General features: G+C 53.7%; 2 protein-coding genes and 1 long non-coding RNA gene across 3 annotated transcripts in view; 2 read left to right on the forward strand and 1 right to left on the reverse strand.

Moving 5' to 3' along the window:
* LOC125965126 (uncharacterized) overlaps positions 1–14,387 on the forward strand; it is a 30,644-nt gene extending 16,257 nt beyond the window's left edge. Inside the window, exon 2 of the long non-coding RNA XR_007478665.1 lies at positions 14,268–14,387. This is a non-coding gene — a long non-coding RNA (uncharacterized LOC125965126). The remainder of the gene's footprint in view (positions 1–14,267) is intronic.
* CDC42EP2 (CDC42 effector protein 2) overlaps positions 1–20,847 on the reverse strand; it is a 111,196-nt gene that overhangs the window by 55,221 nt on the left and 35,128 nt on the right. The gene's annotated exons all lie outside the window — the stretch shown is intronic.
* On the forward strand, positions 5,715–10,861 carry SLC25A45 (solute carrier family 25 member 45). Its single transcript, XM_004286892.2, is given in 6 exon segments — positions 5,715–5,745; positions 7,129–7,172; positions 7,360–7,431; positions 7,755–7,940; positions 10,182–10,440; positions 10,593–10,861. Coding segments are annotated over 4 exon segments (741 nt in total). The 5' UTR covers positions 5,715–5,745; positions 7,129–7,172; positions 7,360–7,404.

Here is a 20,847-nt window from a genome sequence, read left to right on the forward strand (position 1 = left end):
TCTAAGTGACAACAATGGGCTGGGGGATCGGGGTGGGGGGGGGCGGGAGGTAGAGGGCTCGCCCTGCCCTGATTCCAGCGCATTGCAAGGCAGCTCCAGCTCCTAACCCAGTCCAAGTTTCCTCAGTATTTGAAACAGCTCTTTGCCTGACCTGCGGGACCCACACTGCCCCCACAGTTGGTCTATTACATCATGTCTTCCATCCCAGCATGACCTGAGGACTCAAGGAAGTTCAGATGTGAGCAGTGGGAATCGGCATCTCCCTCCAGGTTCTCAGCTCTGGGACAGGCCGCAGTGGCTTGGTGGCCTCCCTAAACCTGCTGGACTGAAGTGTGAACACAGTTCAGTGTGTTGAGTGCTTACTGGGTGTGTGGCCTGGGCTGGGGCAGGGGATGGAGACCTGGGTGAGACGAGGCCCCTGCCCTCAGGGGTTTCATTGGGGAGTGGAGGGAGAGAGGAGAGGGAAAGAAGCCCAGGAGAGATGCATGTTTATTTATTTAATTAAATATTTAGTTTTTTGGCTGCACCGTGAGGCATGCGGGATCTAGTTCCTTGACCAGGGATGGCACAAGGGCCCCCTGCATTGGGAGTGCGGAGTCTTAACCACTGGACCACCAGGGAAGTCCCGAGAGATGCATGTTTAAAGCTACATAAGATGACAGAATTGCCTTAAGAGCTATAAAATGTCACAAGCAGGAAGAGCAGCGTCCTCAATTCCTGAGCAACTGCTGTATGCTGGGCCCTTTCCCGTGTGTTTCCTCATGTCATCCTCATGGACCTTCGGAGTGGAGATAAGAACAATAGTAGCTCCCATTTGCGGAGCATGTACGATGTGCTGGACCCTTTTCTAAGTGCTTTAATCTTTATAACACACTAAGAGGTGAGTATCATATTTCCATTTTATAAGAAAACAGGATCAGAAAGGTTCAGTAACAAAGCTGACGTCTGGCAGTACATGTGGTGGTGGTGAGGAGACTGGAACCCAGATCCAGCGAGGAGCGGCGCTGGAAGAGACTCCTGAAGGCATTCCAGGTAGCGGGAGGTGTGGGAGCATGGTTAGGACACCAGGGAAGCCCTGGGCCATCAGAGCACAGCAGGTGGGAAGGCGGGGGTGCACCTGGTGCGGGGGGGGGGGGCTGGGGGGGCAGGCATGAACACCAGGGGTAGGGCTGTGGTGTGTTTAGCAGACAGTGAGGCCATTTTGGAGGTCGTGAGCTACAGAATGTCAAGATCGGAGCTTTGCTCCGGCAGACAGAGGGTCAAGCTGGTGGATCTTGCTGGAGGATTGGAGAAGAGCTAGTCAGGGGTGGGGCTGCCCTTCTGCCAGCCTCTGGGGAGTGGCAATGGGTCTCCCTTGAACTGCGGAGGTGTGGTGGGATTAGAGAAGAGAGTGGGACCCATTCTGAAGTGACAGGGCAGCCTGAAGGCCTTTAGAGCCAAGAGGCCTTAGACTCAGCAATCTGCTGGGCTGGTCCTTTACTTTTGCAAACAGTAAAGGCCCACAGAGGGATTGCCCAGCGTCACTCAGGAGAGAATGAGCTGCAGAGCTAGGATAACAGCCCAGCCCTCTGCGAGAGACCAGTACTCGGGAAGGTCTTTGGGGGCAGCCCTTAGGGCCCTGGGCAGCTCTAGGGGGAGGGGGTCAGAGATGGAACCCTGCTTCCTAGAACTTGTCTACCCGTGAGAATGTGGTGGGGGTGGATGTGTTCTGCTTTGGCAGCAGCAGGAGAGGAGAAGCATCAGCAGGGCTGGTCCTTGGGCATTTGATGGGAAACTAAGAGCTGTAAGAGATCTGGAGGGGCAGGTTGGGGGTATTTGGAGGACTCTACATTCTTTGGGGCCCATTGGAGATGGGGACAGAGAATTGGAGACCCAGGGCTGGCTGCAGGGCAGCTCACTAATGCTGTTCCCTCACTTGTCCACGCATTCATTTCTCCTTCATTGCCTACACTGTGCCACACGTAGTTCTAAGCCTTTAAGGTAACATTAGTGGACAAAACAGCCAGAGATCCCTGCTCAGACAGACAACAAGTTAATTGCATAGTGTGTCAGAAGGTGATGAGTGAAAGAAAAGGTTGGGCCAGGGAAGGGGCACCTGGAATGCTGGGCAGGTGGGGCAGATGGCAGTATTCAGCGAGCCAGTTAGGGCGGGCTCACTGCGCAGGCGATGTCTGAGCCCAGGCCAGAGGAGGCCGACTGGAGGAGGGAGCAGCCAGGGTGAAGGCCTGGGGGCGGGAGCCTGTTGGAAGAAGAGAAGGAAGCCAGGGTGGCACCTCGAGGGCACCTGGAGCCTAGGAAGGGTTTGGCTTTTTGTTTTTTTAGGTTTTTTTTGATGGCGACGTGTGGGTTGCGGGATCTTAGTTCCTCGAGCGGGGATGGAACCTGTGCCCCCTGCAGTGGAAGCGTGGAGTCTTAACCACTGGACTGCCAGGGAAGTCCCTGGAAGGCTTTGGTTTTGAGTCTGAGCAGGATGGGGCCATTGCAGGGTGTGGAGCAGGGCAGAGACATGGTCTACTTCAGTTTCAACTGTGTCATCTGACTGCTGTGGAGGACAGACTGGAAGGGGAAGTGGGTGGGTGGGAGGGACAGGGTGGGGGCAGGGAGGCCAGCTGTGGACAGGAATCCAAGTGGAGGTGATGATGGCTGTGGGCCAGGGCAGTAGCAGTGGAGGAGGTGAGGAGGGGTTGGATTCGGGATCCGTTTGGAAGGTAATATGAACGCAGTTTCCTCACGGAATGGTGGTGAGGTTGAGAGAAAGGGAGGGGTCAAGGCAACTCCAGGGGTTGGTGACACGTTTGGGGACTTCACAGCTTTCTCTGGGCAGTGGTGCCTGAGCCCTGGATCTCCGTGCCCTTGAGAGAAGACCCCCTCCTCCTCAACCCCACCCCAGGCCCCAACTTCCCAGCATTCCTGAGAATAGAAATCTGACGGAATATTTTATGGCTGTTGATGTGAAGAACGTGGTACATCTGTACGCCGCCATTCTCTCTGCGTTTGCAGCCAAACCTGCAGTCAGCACCTTGCCTGCATCCACGGGTCTGCCCCCTTGTCCTGCCCCGTGTTCCGGTAGCACGTGTGCATCCCACCCTGCCACCACATCCCCACCACTGCTGTCTCCCGGGCCTTACGTCATAGGAATCGATGTGAGGTTGCCAGAGAAAGTCAGAAACGTGGCCTGGATGATGTGGTCCTGAACGTGGACACTAACAAAGGAAACGCTCATACCTGAGTTATGGCTTATACGGCTCATACCTGAGTTATGGCTCATACCTGAGTTATGGCTCATACCTGAGTTATGGCTCATACCTGAGTTATGGCTTATACCTGAGTTATGGCTTATACCTGAGTTAACTTGAACGTGATGCTAACTGGAACAGCCTGTTTGTGGCCTACCAAGCATACACTGTACGTCTGCTTTAATCATTAGAGAAAAGGGCGCATTGACCAGAAGCAAAGAATGTCCACATTAAAAATAAAGATTAGGGGGCTTCCCTGGTGGCGCAGTGGTTGGGAGTCCGCCTGCCGATGCAGGGGACACGGGTTCGTGCCCCGGTCTGGGAAGATCCCACATGCCGCAGAGCGGCTGGGCCCGTGAGCCATGGCTGCTGAGCCTGCACGTCCGGAGCCTGTGCCCCGCGACGGGAGGGGCCACAGCAGTGAGAGGCCCGCGTACCGCAAAAAAAATAAATAAATAAATAAAGATTAGGGACTTCCCTGGTGGTCCAGTGGCGAAGACTCCACACTCCCCATGCAGGGGGCCCGGGTTCGATCCCTGGTCAGGGAACTAAATCTCGCATGCCGCAGTTAAGAGTTCACATGCCGCAACTAAAAATCCTGCAGGCTGCAACTAAGAGCTAGCACAGCCAAATAAATAAATCGAAGATTAAGTGCCTCTCTTCCTGGGACGCCAATGCTGGTGCTCCTTCGATGATAAGTCTCACTTCCCAGGCGCCAAGGCCATACTGACGCTCTATGTACGTGCTGATCTGTATTTTTGAAACCATGAAGGAATGTCTCCCTGACTTGTTTGATGTTCTTTGTTCTGACAAGGCATAAAACTGTGCCGAAAACCATGCTTCTCCGGAGCGGTCCCTCAGAGTTACCTGAGAGGCTGTCTTCCGGGCTCTAGTCCTCAGTTTGGCTCAAATAAAACTCTTTTCAATTCCTGTAATACATTGTGTATCGATTATTTTCCTCAACAACACCAACACCTGGAAACCCCCTTTAATGACCTCCCAAGCCTCCCAAATGACATGGGAGCAGAGAACCTCAAAGTGTGTGCCTGGTCACAGGTCACCAGGCTGCCCGGGGCTGCTGAGACTGGAACCCGGTTTAGAAGGTGCCAAAGCCTGTGCTGCTTCCACTCCATGTACACTGCCCCCCTTCTGGGGCAGAGAAGGATGACAGAGTAGGAAAAATAAAAGTACCAGACACTTAACGGAAGACACAACGGGTGAGCAATCATCTGATTTATAAAAAGAGGCAATGAATTTTTTCTTAATTGAAGTATAGTTGATTTACAATGTTGTGTTAGTTTCTGGTTTACAGCAAAGTGGCAACAAATGTTTAAATGATACAAAATAGCATTTTCAAAACAAAGAGTAACTGTATTTAACCATACTCAGCTCCTAACAGAGCAAGAGGGTGAGTGGAATAATCATTCATGCTGGGACTTCCCTGGTGGCCCAGTGGTTAAGAATCCACCTGCCAATGCAGGGAACACGGGTTCGAGCGCACTGGTCCAGGAAGATCCCACATGCCGCAGAGCAACTGAGCCCGTGTGCCACAACAACTGAGCCTGTGCTCTAGAGCCCCCAAGCCACAACTACTGAGCCCACGCGCCTAGAGTCCATGCTCTGCAACAAGAGAAGACACCGCAATGAGAAGCCCGTGCACCGCGACGAAGAGTAGCCTCCGCTCGCCACAACCAGAGAAAGCCCGTGTGCAGCAACGAAGATCCAACGCAGCCAAAAATAAATAAATAAATTTATTTTTAAAAAAATCATTCATGCTATAGCACTTATTTAATGAACTGGCGACAGAGGAAGTTGGTCTAAGGAAGCAGAGAGGAGGGAGGGATTCAGGTCCCTGTCCTGTCAGTTTGGGTTGTTGTCTGAAGAGAAGTGGGAAGTCATAGCCTGGTCACCCCCAGGCAGACAGACACACCACCCTTTGTACACCGAGTCTCCAGCCTTACCCCGGAAAGAGGCATGGGGAGGGGAAGGCGAGGGAGGCTGTTTCTGACACACGCGGAGGAGTCAGTCGTAAACAACCCCTGGAGAAGGCGGCTTTGGGCCCCGGTGAGTCACTCCTCTCTGCTGGGCCTGCCTCCCCGTGGCCAGGCCCCACTGCCGCGGGCCTTGCTTGGGCCGGGCCGGGCTGGCTCCTTAAACTCTGGCTGACTGAGGCAGCCCTGGAGGGGTCCCACCAGGGCCTGAGCCCAGCTGCCAGGCCTAGTCACACTGCGAGGCCATTGCTGGGCCACCGTGGGCCATCCTCCCTGCCCTGTGAGATTTCACGCTCTGCACAGCTCCAGGCCACCAGGCCGCCTGCGTTGGCTCCCTTCCTGTCCTGGTCTTGGCACTGGGCCCTCACCCAGGGTTAAACATTAGTAGCAGATTATCAGTCCAGGGTCAGGGGGAGGGTGGAATTACACTTTCACCAGCATCCCTTCTGCTGGAGCTACCAGTGCCCGCCCCTGCCAGACAGTGCCCGTGGAGGAGTTTGTGACCGGCTGGATCTCTGGTGAGACACTTTTCTTCCTTCCGTCATAGTAACCCCAATTACGGGTCATTTCCTGGGGAAGGTGGGTGACGTAGGAGGAGCTGAAGCCAAAGTCCTGGCGGCCTTGGAGCACCCAGAGCCAGCCGTCCTGGAGCCTCCTGGGAGTTGCTGGAGAGGAGAGGAGAGGTGGGTGCTTCTGCCCAGTCCCCAGGCTGCCCCCCAACAACCTGGATACCTGCCAAGTGCCCAGGTGCCATGCTGAGTGCTCTCCCAGACTCACCTGCACCGCCGGAGCCACTCTCCGGGGCTCAGAAAGGAAGTTCACCTTTGACCTCACCTGCTGTCCTGCATTCCCCTTTGGGCCTCTGCCCTACCTGGCAACGTGCCCTGAGGCCAGCTGTGCTGTGGACCCAGTCCAGCGTCCAGGTGACACTTCTCTCTGAAGAAAGAGACATCCGAACCTGCCTCCCGGGGCTGTGACCTCACCGAAAGTTCGGGGACCAGCATCCGCTATGTAGGGCAGGACCAGGAGGTGGGGAGACACTGGGGGCTGGGACCTCCTCCCCTGGTGCCAGTAAGACTCCTCTAAGGGGGCCTCCCTGGTGGCTCAGTGGTTGAGAATCCGCCTGTCAATGCAGGGGACACAGGTTCAAGCCCTGGTCTGGGAATATCCCACATGCCGCGGAGCAACTAAGCCTGTGTGCCGCAACTACTGAGACTGAGCTCTAGAGCCCGCGAGCCACAACTCCTGAGCCTGTGCACCACAACTACTGAGGCCCACACGCGTAGAGCCCGTGCTCTGCAACAAGAGAAGCCACCACAGTGAGAAGCCTGCGCACCGCAAGGAAGAGTAGTACCCGCTCGCCGCAACTGGAAAAGCCCACGCACAGCAACAAAGACCCAACACAGCCAAAAAAAAAAATTAATTAATTAAAAAAAAAAAAAAGACTTCTCTAAGGGCCCCCAGCTCTGCACTGCCGGCTACAGGGCAGAACGCTGGGAGGGCCGGTCCTGCATCAAGGCCCTGCCCTGGACAGCAGAAGGAGGGAACAGAGCTGGCAGCGAGGCAGGAGCCCCGGAGCCCCCCAGTTAGATAAGTCAGCAAGATGCTCGGGTGTCAGGTCTGGGCGAGGACACTGGGCATCTGGGGTTGGCTCCTCCCTTCTGCCTGTGCGCCCTCCAGGCAGGGCCAGGGTTGTCTCCGCTGTCCCCTGTCCCCACACCTTCCCAGCCCAGTGCCTGGAGTGGAGGAGGGTGCAAGGGGCAGCTGGCGTTTCTCTGGACTCTGGCAGGCAAGCCCTGCCCCGCTTTCTCCTGCCTGAATCCCGCTCCCCTATGGATACAAACTTGCTTCCTCGGCCTGGCCCGAGGGTCCTCACTCATAGCACCTTCTTGTCACCACAGGAGCTCTGGGCTTGGTCCTGGGACACCCCTTTGACACTGTAAAGGTGGGTCTAGGGGGCACCCGAGGAATGAAAGACGTCGCCTGAACCAGACATCAGGGAGAAAGCAGGGCCTGGCTGACGGAGGCTCTCTCCCGCTTCTCCTGCCCTGCGGGCAGCCCACTCAGAGGAGCCGAGGGATGAGCTGGGCAGGATGCCCAGCCTGCCCACCTGCTCTGTCCTCCCTGTCCAGGTGCGGCTGCAGACCCAGACCACATATCGGGGCATCATTGATTGTATGGTCAAGACTTACCGCCACGAGTCGGTGGGTGACTGGCTTTTTGCGGGGCTTAGGGGCGGGAGACCTCTGGGCAGTCGGTGCTAGCTTCCTTCTCCCCTCCCCGCCCACAGAGCTCTGCCCGTGGAAGAGAGAAAGAAGACCCAAATCTGGGGCCACTGGGGGGCTGAGCAGTAGCTAAATGCCCCCAAAGTGGAGCTGAGGCCACCCCCAGCCTTAGGCTGCTTCCTCCTCCCTGTGGCCAGGCCCAGGAGCAGTTTCCAGCCAGGGGAGGCCCTGCCAGGCCCAGAAAGGGCAAGGGTGAGGCTCGCACAGCACCCGCCCAGCTAGCATCCGGTGTCTCTCTGCAGCCCCTGGGCTTCGTCAAGGGAATGAGCTTCCCCATCGCCAGCATAGCTGTGGTAAACTCTGTCCTGTTCGGGGTCTACAGCAGCGCCCTGCTGGTACTGACAGCCACCTCCCACCAGGAGCGGCGGGCCCAGCCGCCCAGCTATACGCACGTCTTCATAGGCAGCTGCACAGGGGGGTTCCTGCGGGTGAGGGGGCAGCATGGGGGCACGTGCACACACTGGGGCAAGCGCACGTGCTCGTGGTCACATACACAGGCACAGGCACAGTGATGGCCAGTTCCCTCCTTTCCCTCCCAGCCCCCTCTGGCCACCCACGGCTGCAGACCCCAGGCCTTCTCGAGGGGAACACGAGTTGCTGTGGGAGAATGGCTTGCTCCTGGCTGCTCCCTGTGACCCTGATGGCTGAGCTGTGGCCTTCCAGGCTGCAGGTCTGGAGGGGAGGGTCATGGAGAACAGAGGGGGCAAAAAAGGTAGAGAGAGCTGTTGGGGGTGGGGAGACAGTGCCAAGAGGACGTGATGGAGAAGCAGTTGATGTCACCCTCTGAGGCTGGCAGGGCTTGCCCACCTCTGGAGGGGTCTGCTTCCATCTGTGAGCCTCACCCGGGGCCTGTCCACAAATCTCGCTGGGAGAGGCTCAGGGTGTTATAATCATTAAGTGACTCTAATCATTTGGTTCTGGGCTTTGTTCTCAGTGCTTAAGGACTGGGCTTTCGAGGGTTGGGGTAGAGGGAAGAGGGGCCTCCAGGCACCAGGGGGATCCCCAGCTAAGTGAGGGCCTGAGCTCAGAGGCAGAGGGCATGCACCTGGCTCCGTCCCACAATCCAGCCAGTGCCCTAGGTCACCCTCTGCTCGACACCTGCCCTGATGCTCCTGTACACATCCCAAGGCAGAGAGCAAGGACAGAGTTAGGGCTCACCAAATGAATTAATCATTCATGAGACCCAAAAGGCCCTGGCTTTGCTTTTGCCCCTTGTGTGGGGCTCATGCCTGCATATTTCCCAAGCCCTGAGACCTGCACCCCACAAAAACAACGACGAGAAGGAGCCCCCAGGCTCAGGGGCCTGAGTCAGGCTCAGCCGGGCCCAGCTCCTCCGTCCTCCTCCCCTCTGGCTCCTCGAAAGCAGAACAGATGGCAGAACTGGGGCCTGTCGGGTCACTGATGGGGATGGGGTCCAGGGACCAGCTGGAGCCCCGTTTGCCGCCAAGCGCACGGCTCTGGTTAACAGGGTCTTGGAACGGAAAATGTATTTTCACGTGGAGATGACGAGGAAGACTCTGTAGCACGGGGCAGGGAATGACAACCTCTCTTGTGTACAAAAGTTGCTTCTGACTCAGCTAAGGCTGACATCATTGTACACAGCAGCAATGTCTGATGTCCCCACTGCCCCTGTGGGCACAGGATGGGAAGGGGAGGGGCCGTAGCCCGCCCAGCCATTTTCTCACCCCCAGGAGCTCACCGCTCTGGAGCAGCCCTCAGCTCAGCACTGCCCGCAGGCTCTGCTGGCAGGGTGGCATCAGGAAGCCATCTCACAGGGGGGGACCCCAGCCCACTGCCCTTCCTGCAGGGGAGGAAATAAGCAAACTGTCACCCTCTAAAGATCACCGGAGCCAACCGCCAGCCTCCACCGCCATCAGCCATCTCCAGGGCTGAGGAACTGAGCTTGTGTACCTTCCACGGAAGGAAAAAAACAAAAACCACATAAGTCCATAAATGATATGCTAACCTCAGCTTGGACCTCAATTCTCACCTGAACTTTCACAGCTGACCTTGACCTAGTTGCGTCCCTGACCCACACCTCGGCCCCTCCCCACAACCTCCCTCCACGTCCCCAGTACCAACATTACCCCAAATCTGTGTCCTGTCTGCCCCAGCCAGGTGATAAAGTTCAAGGACCCACAGATCCCACCCTGTCACCCACCTTCTGCTGGGACACTAGTGCTTGGGGGTTTGCGAGAGGTGCTTCTCCACCCAGGGGCCTCTGAGAGGTGTCCTGCAGGAGGTGGGGAAGGGGGAATCTATGAAGTTGAGGTGCCCTCCTTACCCCTGGGGAGGGGTCATTCCCCTGCTGTTTCTTGGGCACAGACTGAAAGACTGAATCCTTTTTTTTTTTTGAACCTGAGCCACTGCAATGAAAGCGCCCAGCCCTACCTGGACTGCCAGGGAACTCCCTTTCTTAAGCATCGCATGCATGCCAGCAAGTTCGGCCGAGGGGAGGGGCAGTGTCCCTTGCTGTCAGGGGCCTGATGCTAAGGGAGGGGGCTCTGGCCCATCCCCCACTACGCGTGGGAGAGGCTGAGAGCGGGCGAGATTCTGAAGGAAGATGCTGCCCTGTCTGCCCACTGCCTCCCCCCCCCCATTAAGATCAGAGGGAGGGACTGTTCCCGTCCAAAGCTCCACCCAGGCCCTTCATGCTTCTTTCCCTACAGGCCTACTGCTTGGCCCCTTTTGACCTCATCAAAGTCTGGCTACAAAACCAGACAGAGCCCAAGGGGAAGTCAGGGAGCCCCCCACCCCAGTACCAGGGGCCCGTGCACTGCGCGGCCTCCATCTTCTAGGCCGAGGGGCCCCGGGGGCTGATACAGGGAGCCTGGGCCCTGACGCTGCGGGACAACCCCACCCTGGGAATCTATTTCGTCACCTACGAATGGCTGTGTTGCCAATTCACACCGGATGGCCAGAACCCCAGTAAGCAAAGTGGCGTGAGAGGGTGGAGGACAGAGAGGAGTGGGGGAGGGGAGCTGGACTGAGCCCTGGAGGATGGGGAGGGAGCCTGCGGATGCGGGAGGATGCTTCGTTCCTCAGTCTGACCCCCCTCACCCCCAGTTCCTCTACCCCAGGCTCGGGCACAGTGCTGGTGGCAGGGGGCTTTGCCGGCGTCACCTCCTGGGTCACAGCCACCCCCTTAGCCGTGATCAAGTCCCGGATGCAGATGGCGGGGCTGAGGCAGAGGGTGCACCAGGGGCTGCTGGACTGCATGGTGAGCAGTGCCCGGCGGGAAGGGCTGGGGGTCTTCTTCCAGGGGCTCAGCATCAACAGTGCCCGTGCCTTTCCCGTCAACACCGTCACCTTCCTCAGCTACGAGTACCTCCTCCACTCCCGGGGATGAGCCTGGCTGGGTGACGAGCTCCCCAGTGAGACCACCGCCCACCTGCCCAGATTGGAGGCCAAGTTGAAAGCACCAGCTTGTGATTCTGATGCGAGAGGCTGAGCCCCTCTTTATCAAGGCACCTCCAGGGCTTCCCTGGTGGCTCAGTGGTTGAGAGTCCGCCTGCCGATGCAGGGGACACAGGTTCGTGCCCCGGTCTGGGAAGATCCCACATGCCGCGGAGCGGCTGGGCCCATGAGCCATGGCCACTGAGCCTGCGCGTCCGGAGCCTGTGCTCCGCAACGGGACAGGCCACAACAGTGAGAGGCCCGCATACCGCAAAAAAACAAAAACAAAAACAAGGCACCTCCAGCACGCAGAGGGGGCCGGGGAGACGCCTCGGGGAGCTGGAGGCCTGGGGACCTGGACTCCACCCGGATTCCAAGGCTGGCGTGGGCCTCCTAGCAGCAAGTACCTTGATTCCTTTGCTTTCTGAGTCTGGGAAGTAAACTCGGCCAGTGGCGCTGGTGACATTCCAGTCCGCACACTGGCAGAGCCTCTGCGTAGCTGCCTGGTGCTGACCGCCTAGCTCCCTGGATTCCAGTGACACATCCTCACCTGCCTCCCCCTTCACTTCCTTTCAAACCTCTCCCCGCATGACTTGAGAGTAGCCCGGTCTCCTCTAGTCCAGAATCCTTCAGTGGCTCCGTCACCCTCAGGGAAAAGCCCAAACTCCCCCTCCTCCTGGCCTCTCCTTCCCCCCAGCTTGCTTCTCCCTCTGTTCTCAGGCAGCCCAGTCCTGCTTGAGGTCCCTGAACAAGCTGTGCCCTCGCCTCCCACCTAGAAGGTCCGTTCCCTCTGGGCCAGCAGTGGACAGTGTCTGCAGGGTGACTCCCGCATCCCTGGGGCTGAGCGGCTCCAACCCAGGCTGAGCACTGTCTCCTGGAGCCCTTCCTCTGCTCACCCCCTCCTGCCCAGAACTGACTCTGGGGTCTGCAGACCTCTCTGCTCGCCCCCATGCCTTGATCATAGCCCTCACCTGTGCTTTATTGTGGTTGTGGGTTTACTTCTCAGCTTCCCAGTTAGACTGGGTGCTCTCTGAGGTCAGGGGTCATCTTCTGATCGTTTCCCGGCACGGAGCCCAATGCTCGAAGCAGCCCAGTAAGTGCTTATTAAATGAAGTGCACTCCCGGCCTCTGGCTCCGAATCCAATCACCACACCCCGGTCTCCATCGCCTGTCCAGGCCCCTCTCAGGGCCTCCAGTGCCGTAGTGTCTGCCTTGCCCATCAATGGCACTTGTTTTCTTTACCCGTCTTAACTGCTAAACGGGAATTAAAAACTGGCTGAAATTGTTCACTTAATTGGCAATAAAGTGAGCAGAGTTTGTACTCACTCATGTCCTGATGTGGTCGAGGTCAAACTGGGCCCCCCTCAGGGTGACCTGAACGCCTGGCACTCCTGCCATTTACTGGGACTCCAAGCATCACGGTGTTATCATCACAGTTTACACAGGAGGCAGCCTCGGCTCAGGGACAGTATGTAACCCACCCCGGGTCGCACGGCTGGTATGTCACACAGCTCACTTGGAGGCATCTGAGCCTCCACCTCCAGAGCCTCGTTGCTCTGCTACCCTGCTCTACCTGGGGCTTGTGACAGTCCCCCACGAGTCACCTAAGTTCAATTTCACGCGGGCTCGACGTACAGCATCAGCCTCCCCACGTACTCCTCGGAGCTCTTGTTTACTGGATCGTGTGTCACAGACGGTGGCATTCTTCCCTGCTTCCATCGTCATAGCGTGGCCGCAGGGCATGTGGCTGCAGAGCGAGGCTACGTTCCCCTCAGTGGGAACTTGTGCTTGGGTTCTTGCTAGAGAAATGAGAGCAAAAGTGACGCTTGCAAATTGCCCATCGCTGGCTTAAAAGGAGACTCCTGGCTGTTGGCTGGAAATGGTGACCCCTGGGGGCCACTGCTGAGGATACAGGAGACACCTGGAACCCAGGGACTCTGGGAGCACAGCTGACTGTCCACCCTGGGCTGTTGCCTTCTGACGTCTCTGTAGCCTTCACCCAAACTAACACAGTAGGTAACGGTCTGCCCATTTCAAGGTCAGGGGTGATCCCAGAGTGGTCCATGGAGCAGTAGCATGAGGACTTCCTAGAGGGGGTTAGTAATGCAGAATCCCAGGCCCCACCCTGGATTGACAGAATCAGAATCTCTGAGGTTGGGGCCTGGGGATCTGCATTGTACAAAACTGTCCCTGTGACTTTTACACACTTTAAAGTTTAAGAAATGGTGTTCTGCACTCTATGACATAAATCACAGCAAGATCCTTTTTGACCCACCTCCTAGAGAAATTGAAATAAAAACAAAAATAAACAAATGGGACCTAATGAAACTTAAAAGCTTTTGCACAGCAAAGGAAACCATAAACAAGACGAAAACACAGCCCTCAGAATGGGAGAAAATATTTGCAAATGAAGCAACGGACAAAGGATTAATCTCCAAAATTTACAAGTAGCTCATGTAGCTCAATATCAAAAAAATCCAAACAACCCAATCCAAAAATGGGCAGAAGACCTAAATAGACATTTCTCCAAAGAAGATATACAGTTTGCCAACAAACACATGAAAGAATGCTCAACATCATTAATCATTAGAGAAATGCAACTCAAAACTACAATGAGATATCATCTCACACTGGTCAGAATGGCCATCATCAAAAAATCTACAAACAGGACTTCCCTGGTGGCGCAGTGGTTAAGACTCCGTCTGCCAATGCAGGGGACACGGGTTCGGGCCCTGGTCTGGGAAGATCCCACACACTGCGGAGCAACTAAGCCCGTGTGCCACAACTACTGAGCCTGCACTCTACAGCCCGTGAGCCACAACTACTGAGCCCGTGTGCCACAACTACTGAAGCCCGCACGCCTAGAGCCCACACTCCGCAACAAGAGAAACCACCGCAATGAGAAGCCCAGGCACCGCAACAAAGAGTAGCCCCTGCTCACTGCAACTAGAGAAAGCCTACGCGCAGCAACAAAAAAGACCCAATGTAGCCAAAAAAAAATCTACAAACAATAGATGCTGGAGAGGGTGTGGAGAAAAGGGTACCCTCTTGCAATGTGGGTGGGAATGTAAATTGACACAGCCACTATGGAGAACAGTATGGAGGTTCCTTAAAAAACTAAAAATAGAACTACCATACGACCCAGCAATCGCACTACTGGGCATATACCCTGAGAAAACCATAATTCAAAAAGAGCCATGTACCACAATGTTCATTGCAGCTCTATTTACAATAGCCAGGACATGGAGACAACCTAAGTGTCCATCGACAGCTGAATGGATAAAGAAGATGTGGCACATATATACAATGGAATATTACCCAGCCATAAAAACAAACGAAATTGAGTTATTTGTAGTGAGGTGGATGGACCTAGAGTCTGTCATACAGAGTGAAGTAAGTCAGAAAGAGAAAAACAATTACCGTATGCTAACACATATATATGGAATCTAAAAAAAAAAAAAAAAAAAAAAGGTTATGAAGAACCTAGGGGGAGGACAGGAATAAAGATTCAGAGAATAAAGATGTAGAGAATGGACTTGAGGACACAGGGAGGGGGAAGGGTAAGCTGGGACGAAGTGAGACAGTGGCATGGACTTATATACACTACCAAATGTAAAATAGATAGCTAGTGGGCTTCCCTGGTGGCGCAGTGGTTGAGAGTCGGCCTGCCGATGCAGGGGACGCGGGCTTGTGCCCTGGTCTGGGAAGATCCCACATGCCATGGAGCGGCTAAGCCCGTGAGCCATGGCTGCTGAGCCTGCGCGTCCGGAGCCTGTGCTCCGCAACGGGAGAGGCCACAGCAGCGAGAGGCCCGCATACCGAAAAAAAAAAAAGAAAAAAAAGAAAAAAAAAAGATAGCTAGTGGGAAGCAGCCGCATAGCACAGGGAGATCAGCTCAGTGCTTTGTGACCACCTAGAGGGGTGGGATAGGGAGGGTAGGAGGGAAACGCAAGAGGAAGGAGATATGGGGATATATGTATACGTATAGCTGATTCACTTTGTTATAAAGCAGAAACTAACACAACATTGTAAAGCAATTATACTCCAATAAAGATGTTAAAGAAAAAAAAAGAAATGGTGTTCTGGATGCTTCTTTTAAAAATATATTTATTATTTATTTTATTTATTTATTTTGGCTGCGCTGGGTCTTAGTTGCAGCACACGGGAGCTTCATTGAGACATGCGAACATTTTTTTTTTTTTTGTGGCACGCGGGCCTCTCACTGCTGTGGCCTCTCCCGTTGCGGAGCACAGGCCCCGGACGCGCAGGCTCAGCGGCCATGGCTCACGGGCCCAGCCGCTCCGCAGCATGTGGGATCCTCCCGGACCGGGGCACGAACCCGTGTCCCCTGCATCAGCAGGCGGACTCCCAACCACTGCGCCACCAGGGAAGCCCCGAGACATGCGAACGTCTTAGTTGCAGTATGCGGACTCTTAGTTGCGGCATGCAGGGTCTAGTTCTCCCACCAGGGATCAAACACGGGCCCCCTGCATTGGGAGCATGGAGTCTTACCCACTGGACCACCAGGGAAGTCCTTGGATGCTTCTAATAGAAGAAATACACTGCCCATTCTAGCTGAGGAAGTTATGAGTCTGATGGAAGTGACTCAGACTCCAGTTCTGGTGGCCTCAACTCCTGCACAGATCCAGGAAGCCTACGTTCCTGGTGAGAAAGAACAAGGTCTGTCTGAGACAGTCACTGCCCTTTCTGTGCCCCATTTTCCTCTGAGATCCCTTCCAACTGGTCCATCTTTGGGCCCCAGTGGCCGGTCCAGAAGCACCACGGTACCAGGGATTTTAGGCCGGACACAGAAGTGCTGGGGAGCAGTCACTGGAACATCTCAGGGGAGTTGGTGGCTGGTTCAAAGGGAGCAAGCAGTATGCATGTGAAACAGAAGGTGGCTCTTAGAAACGGGGCAAGGAGGGATCAGTAGGTCAGAGTGGTCCTCTGTAGTTTGTCATTTCTCACCACATTACCAGTTAGCAAGAGAATAACATTTTAAAATCCTTTTCTGATTTTGTTTTAATTAAATCCTTTTGGGGGCAGAAATGTTGCCTGTAAGCTTGCCTTTTCACTGCTGGGCATGGGTTTCTGTCTCCTCTCTCTGGTTCTGTCCAGAGGCATCTGTGCAGGGGCTGGAGCTCCTTTTCTTTATGCACCTCATTAGAACCAGAGAGAATGGCCGGCACCCCTCGGGCCATGCAGTCCCAGGCCTGAGTTGCTTCCACTGGCCTATGGCAGGGGCTGCTAGTAGGGCCCGGAGAACAGTGCTGCAGTGAGGTGAGAGTTAAGCGTGGCATGATTAGTGAGAAAACAACTCACTCCTCTTGGAAAGGAGGATGGAAAGACAAACAAAGATCAGGCAGGAAATGACCGAAGATATTTTAAAAAGCCAGATGTTTGTGCATCAGCAGGGACTCAGAATACGCCTGTTAAATTCCTTAAGGAATTAACAGATGTTATTAGAGGTCATCATTATTTGAGACCCAGAGAGGAGTCCCTGAGAGCTAGGAAATAGTAAATGAACCTGCTCTGAGGTTGAAAATGGGGGTGGTGTCTGAGGGTCACACGTAAAGGTTTTTTTTTTTTTTTTAATACATTTATTTATTTATTGGCTGCGTTGGGTCTTTGTTGCTGTGCATGGACCTTCTCTAGTTGCAGTGAGCGGGGGTTACTCTTTGTTGTGGTGTGTGGGCTTCTCATTGTGGTGGCTTCTCTTTGTTGTGGAGCACAGGCTCTAGGCACGCAGGCTTCAGTAGTTGGGGCACGCGGGCTCAGTAGTTGTGGCACATGGTCTTAGTTTCTCCGCAGCATGTGGGATCTTCCCGGACCAGGGCTCGACCCAGTGTCCCCTGCGTTGGCAGGCGGATTCTTAACCACTGAGCCACCAGGGAAGTCCCACATAAAGGGTTTATAACTTGGGCAAACATGTTAAGTAGCGTCTCATTGGATTCGTGTCATCAAATGTTATACTTATTTTTACAGCACCGATCACAGTAGGAGAAGTTGCAGGAGACCTAATTTACATGTATAGTGACACGAGGGCTACATGCGTCTAAAGCAACTAGGTTCCAAACCATTAAAACATGATTTTAAAACGATTGCTAACTTTGCAAGAAGTAAGGGAACTTCCCAAAGACCCCTTCAAAACAAGGAAGTGAGCGTAAACAGCGTGTTGGAACTGTGCAGCCCTTGGGGCAAATGCTAACACTGCAACCTTGAAGATTAAAGAAACACACAGAAGACTAGGCTTTGGCCCAGACTTTAAGGTAGCTGAACCCAAGATTGATAAATTAAGTCAAGATCCTGGAAGGGGCTATACCTTTAGTGAAAGAGTAGACCAGAAAACCTCCACCCACCAGTAAACGGAACCTACAAAGAAAACTGCCTCTCCCTGTGGTGGGAAAAAAATTAAGAATAAGATGGGCTCCTGTGAACCACGGCACCTGCTACCACACTGTCCTTCAGCTCTGGGACACCTTCCCCCGCCAGAAACTAATTTATCATGATGGTAGCGCCACCTTGTGTCTGGAAGGAGTAACTACAGGCTTTTCTAAAGGAGCGCCCCCAAATCAGGATCTTCAGGTTTTCCAGGGATTAAATGCAACCAATAAAAAAATTCCCACGACAAAAAAAGCGACCAGACCCACAATGAAAAAAGAGCCACCATGGATTCAGGAGAAACAAAAGCAACAGATTTATCCCTCCAAAGATTTCAGATGTTAGATTTATCAGATACAGAATGTAAAATAACCATGCACAAAAGATCTAAATATATAAAAGAATTAAAAGAGAAGAAACAAGACAGCATAAAAATGACTATATATATATATACATATATATATGTATATATATATATACATATATATATATATGTGTATATATATATATATTTTTTTTTTGTCTGTGCTGCACAGCTTGCGGGATCTTAGTTCCCTAACCAGGGATTAAACCCAAGCCACAGCAGTGAAAGCGCCAAGTCCTAACCACTGGACCACCAGGGAATTCCCTGATTCTGTATATTTAAAAGAAGAAAAAAGAAAAAGAACTGTCACAGCTGAAGAGAACTGGGAGGTAGGTTGGGAGAAATTAGAGTGCAATGCAGAGAGAAAAAAGACGGGGAGCCAATCTTTCTGCCTTGGGGCTCTCTGGATCCCGTTCGTCATCTTCTCAAGACTGATGCTGCTGCTGAATGTAATAACAATAATATCTAACCTATATATATATAGTGCACCTATGTATAGTGCTTAAAATAGCACCTGGCGAGTAGTAAACATTTTATAAATATTAATTTGTTTAATGCTCATGACTGACCCATATTATTTCTGCCTCTTAGGAACAGGGACTGTGTCTTATGCATCTTTGCTGCCCTGGAGCCTTGAATGCCTTCTGAACATAGAAATTTTAAATCAACTGAAATAATGCACATAATTTCTTTGTCCCCCATTTTGCATGTGGCAAAACCTGCAAAATTGGATAGGACTGCCTGACCTTGATAAAAAAAATTAGGTCTGTTGGGAGTAGCCGAAGTCCTCTTCGCCTTCTCTGGCTCCTTACACCTTATGCCCAGTGCGTGAGGAAGTCCCACCAACCACAGTAGCTTCCTAACTTACTTGGTTTTCCGGTTTCTACTTTTGCTCCCTACCTTGCCATGTATTCTTCATGCAGCAACTGGAATTAGTTTTTTTCAAACATAAAACATATCATGTTCCTCCTTTGTCTAAATCTCCCCACTCTCCCCGCCCCCCCGCAAAAAAAAGAATCTTCCTGTCTCACTTCCAATGAAATGTAAGTGCTGCCAGCTCAGAGGCCCCTGCCCACTTCTCTGCCCTCCTCCTCCGCTTGGCCTTCTCTCATTTTCTGTTTCTTAAACCTGTCAAGCGGTTTCTAACCTTAGATATTTGTACCTGCTGTTCCCTTTGCAGAGAACACTCTTCCTTTGGAAGAATGGGTGTTCCCTTCTTATCAGTCACTACTCCCCCCAACATTTCCCTGACTCCCCTCTCCCAGTCACTCTCTAGGACATGGTTGTTTTATTTTCATCTTGGCACTTATTGCTGTCCAAAATCACCGTGTTTATTTCTTTACTTGTCTTTTCTTTATCCCCTCTACCAGAAAGGAAGGGTTTAGCGAGGAGGATCCTCTCTGTCTTGTTCAGCACTAGCTTCAGGTCCCAGAACAGGACCTGCTCCACAAGCAAAGCGTTCAGTAAATACGGCTTGAATGAGCCCATGGGGCCACCCACCAAAAGTTAAGTACGATACACGATATCAATGCAAGAACAGAAGAGATGACTGGTGGCTTTTTCTTTATGGCTGCGCTGCATGGCTTGCGGGATCTTAGTTCCCTGATCAGTGATCGAACCTGGGGCCCAGGCTGTGAGAGCGCCGAGTCCTAACCATTGGACTGCCAGGGAATTCCCTTTTTTTGGGGGACTGGTGGCTTTAAAAAACAAGCTCTAGGGCTTCCCTGGTGGCGCAGTGGTTGGGAGTCCGCCTGCCGATGCAGGGGGCGCGGGTTCATGCCCTGGTCCGGGAGGGTCCCACGTGCCGCGGAGTGGCTGGGCCCGTGAGCCATGGCCGCTGAGCCTGCGCGTCTGGAGCCTGTGCTCCGCGACGGGAGAGGCCACAGCAGTGAGAGGCCCGCGTACCGCAAAAAAAAAACCAAAAAAAAAAAACCAAAAACAAGCTCTGGAAAGAAGTCAGCAACAAAACCCTGTGCTCTATCCCGCTCCTCCAACAGGAATACGACACACCTGAGAACAGATTGCTTATCTGCCCCTCGGTTGCTTTGGTCAGGCCTTTAGAGATCATGTAACTTTTGGCTTCAACATTTAAAAAGAGATATGTCAGAACTGGAATGACTTCAGAAAAAGGACAATTTCAATAATACAGGTGGGACTTCCCTGATGGTCCAGTGGTTAAGAATCTGCCTTCCAATGCAGGGGATGCAGGTCTGAACCCTGGTCGGGGAACTAAGATCCCACAGCCCTCGGGGCAACTAAGCCCACACACTGCAACTACTGAGCCTGCGAGCTCTGCAGCCCGTGTGCCACAACTAAAGAAGCCCCCAACGAAGACCCAGCACAGCCACAAAAGAAAGAAAGAAAGAAAGAAAAAGAATACAGGTAGGAGAGCAGAATCTGTGGGGAAAGGCTGAATTATTCGGGACCTTAGGCAGAAATGGAAAGCCAGCAGGCAGCTTCAGAACTGTTTAAAAGTGAGTGGGCAATGACACACCTTTGTCTCACTGCCGGGCTGCCAGGTGTTGAGGTGGTCAGTGAGGACGATGACGATGAACCAACCTGAAAGAACAGTCGGTCTTTATTCACTGAGCGCTACTGTCTGAGAGGCAGAAAGAGGCGCCAGCTCCCCAGGGGTCCATTTTCCCCAATGCAACAGCACTGGGGAGGGTCAGATGACACAGTCTCCTGCCTCTTTATGGACAGTGGGAGTGGGGTGGGGAGTGGGGGAAGGCAGGGAGAGAAGCGCTGGGAGTGAAAGGTACGACATCAAAGAGGAGGAAGGGTCTCAGCCCACGCCCCCAGTAAGGAGGTGTTGGCGAAGCCCCTAGAGAGCACCTGAGCTGAGGCCACACAAGGAGGTCCCTGGGCTGGTCTGAGTCCTTGACTGTGATGCTCCCCAGAAAACCACACCGCCCTGTCTTGTGATTCCTGCGGTCGGCGTGAAAGGCCTCATGTAGGATTTCGGCCTGGAGCTGCACTCCAGCAGCCAGGGTCTGTCTGCGTCCAAAGTCCTGGTCCTTTCCAGGTGAGCCGTCCTCTTCCATCCTGCTCCCGTGCGGGATCTGGCTCAGGCCTCCCCATCTGTCACTGGGACCAGTGGGAGTTTCTCTGCCTCTAGGTCTCACGTCTTTGACCCACCCTCCACACCTCAGTGTTCTAGAACCTCACAAATGACCTGTCCCCACCATGAGTGA

The sequence above is a fragment of the Orcinus orca genome, chromosome 8 (assembly GCF_937001465.1).
Source record: "Orcinus orca chromosome 8, mOrcOrc1.1, whole genome shotgun sequence".
NCBI classification, from domain to species: domain Eukaryota; kingdom Metazoa; phylum Chordata; class Mammalia; order Artiodactyla; family Delphinidae; genus Orcinus; species Orcinus orca.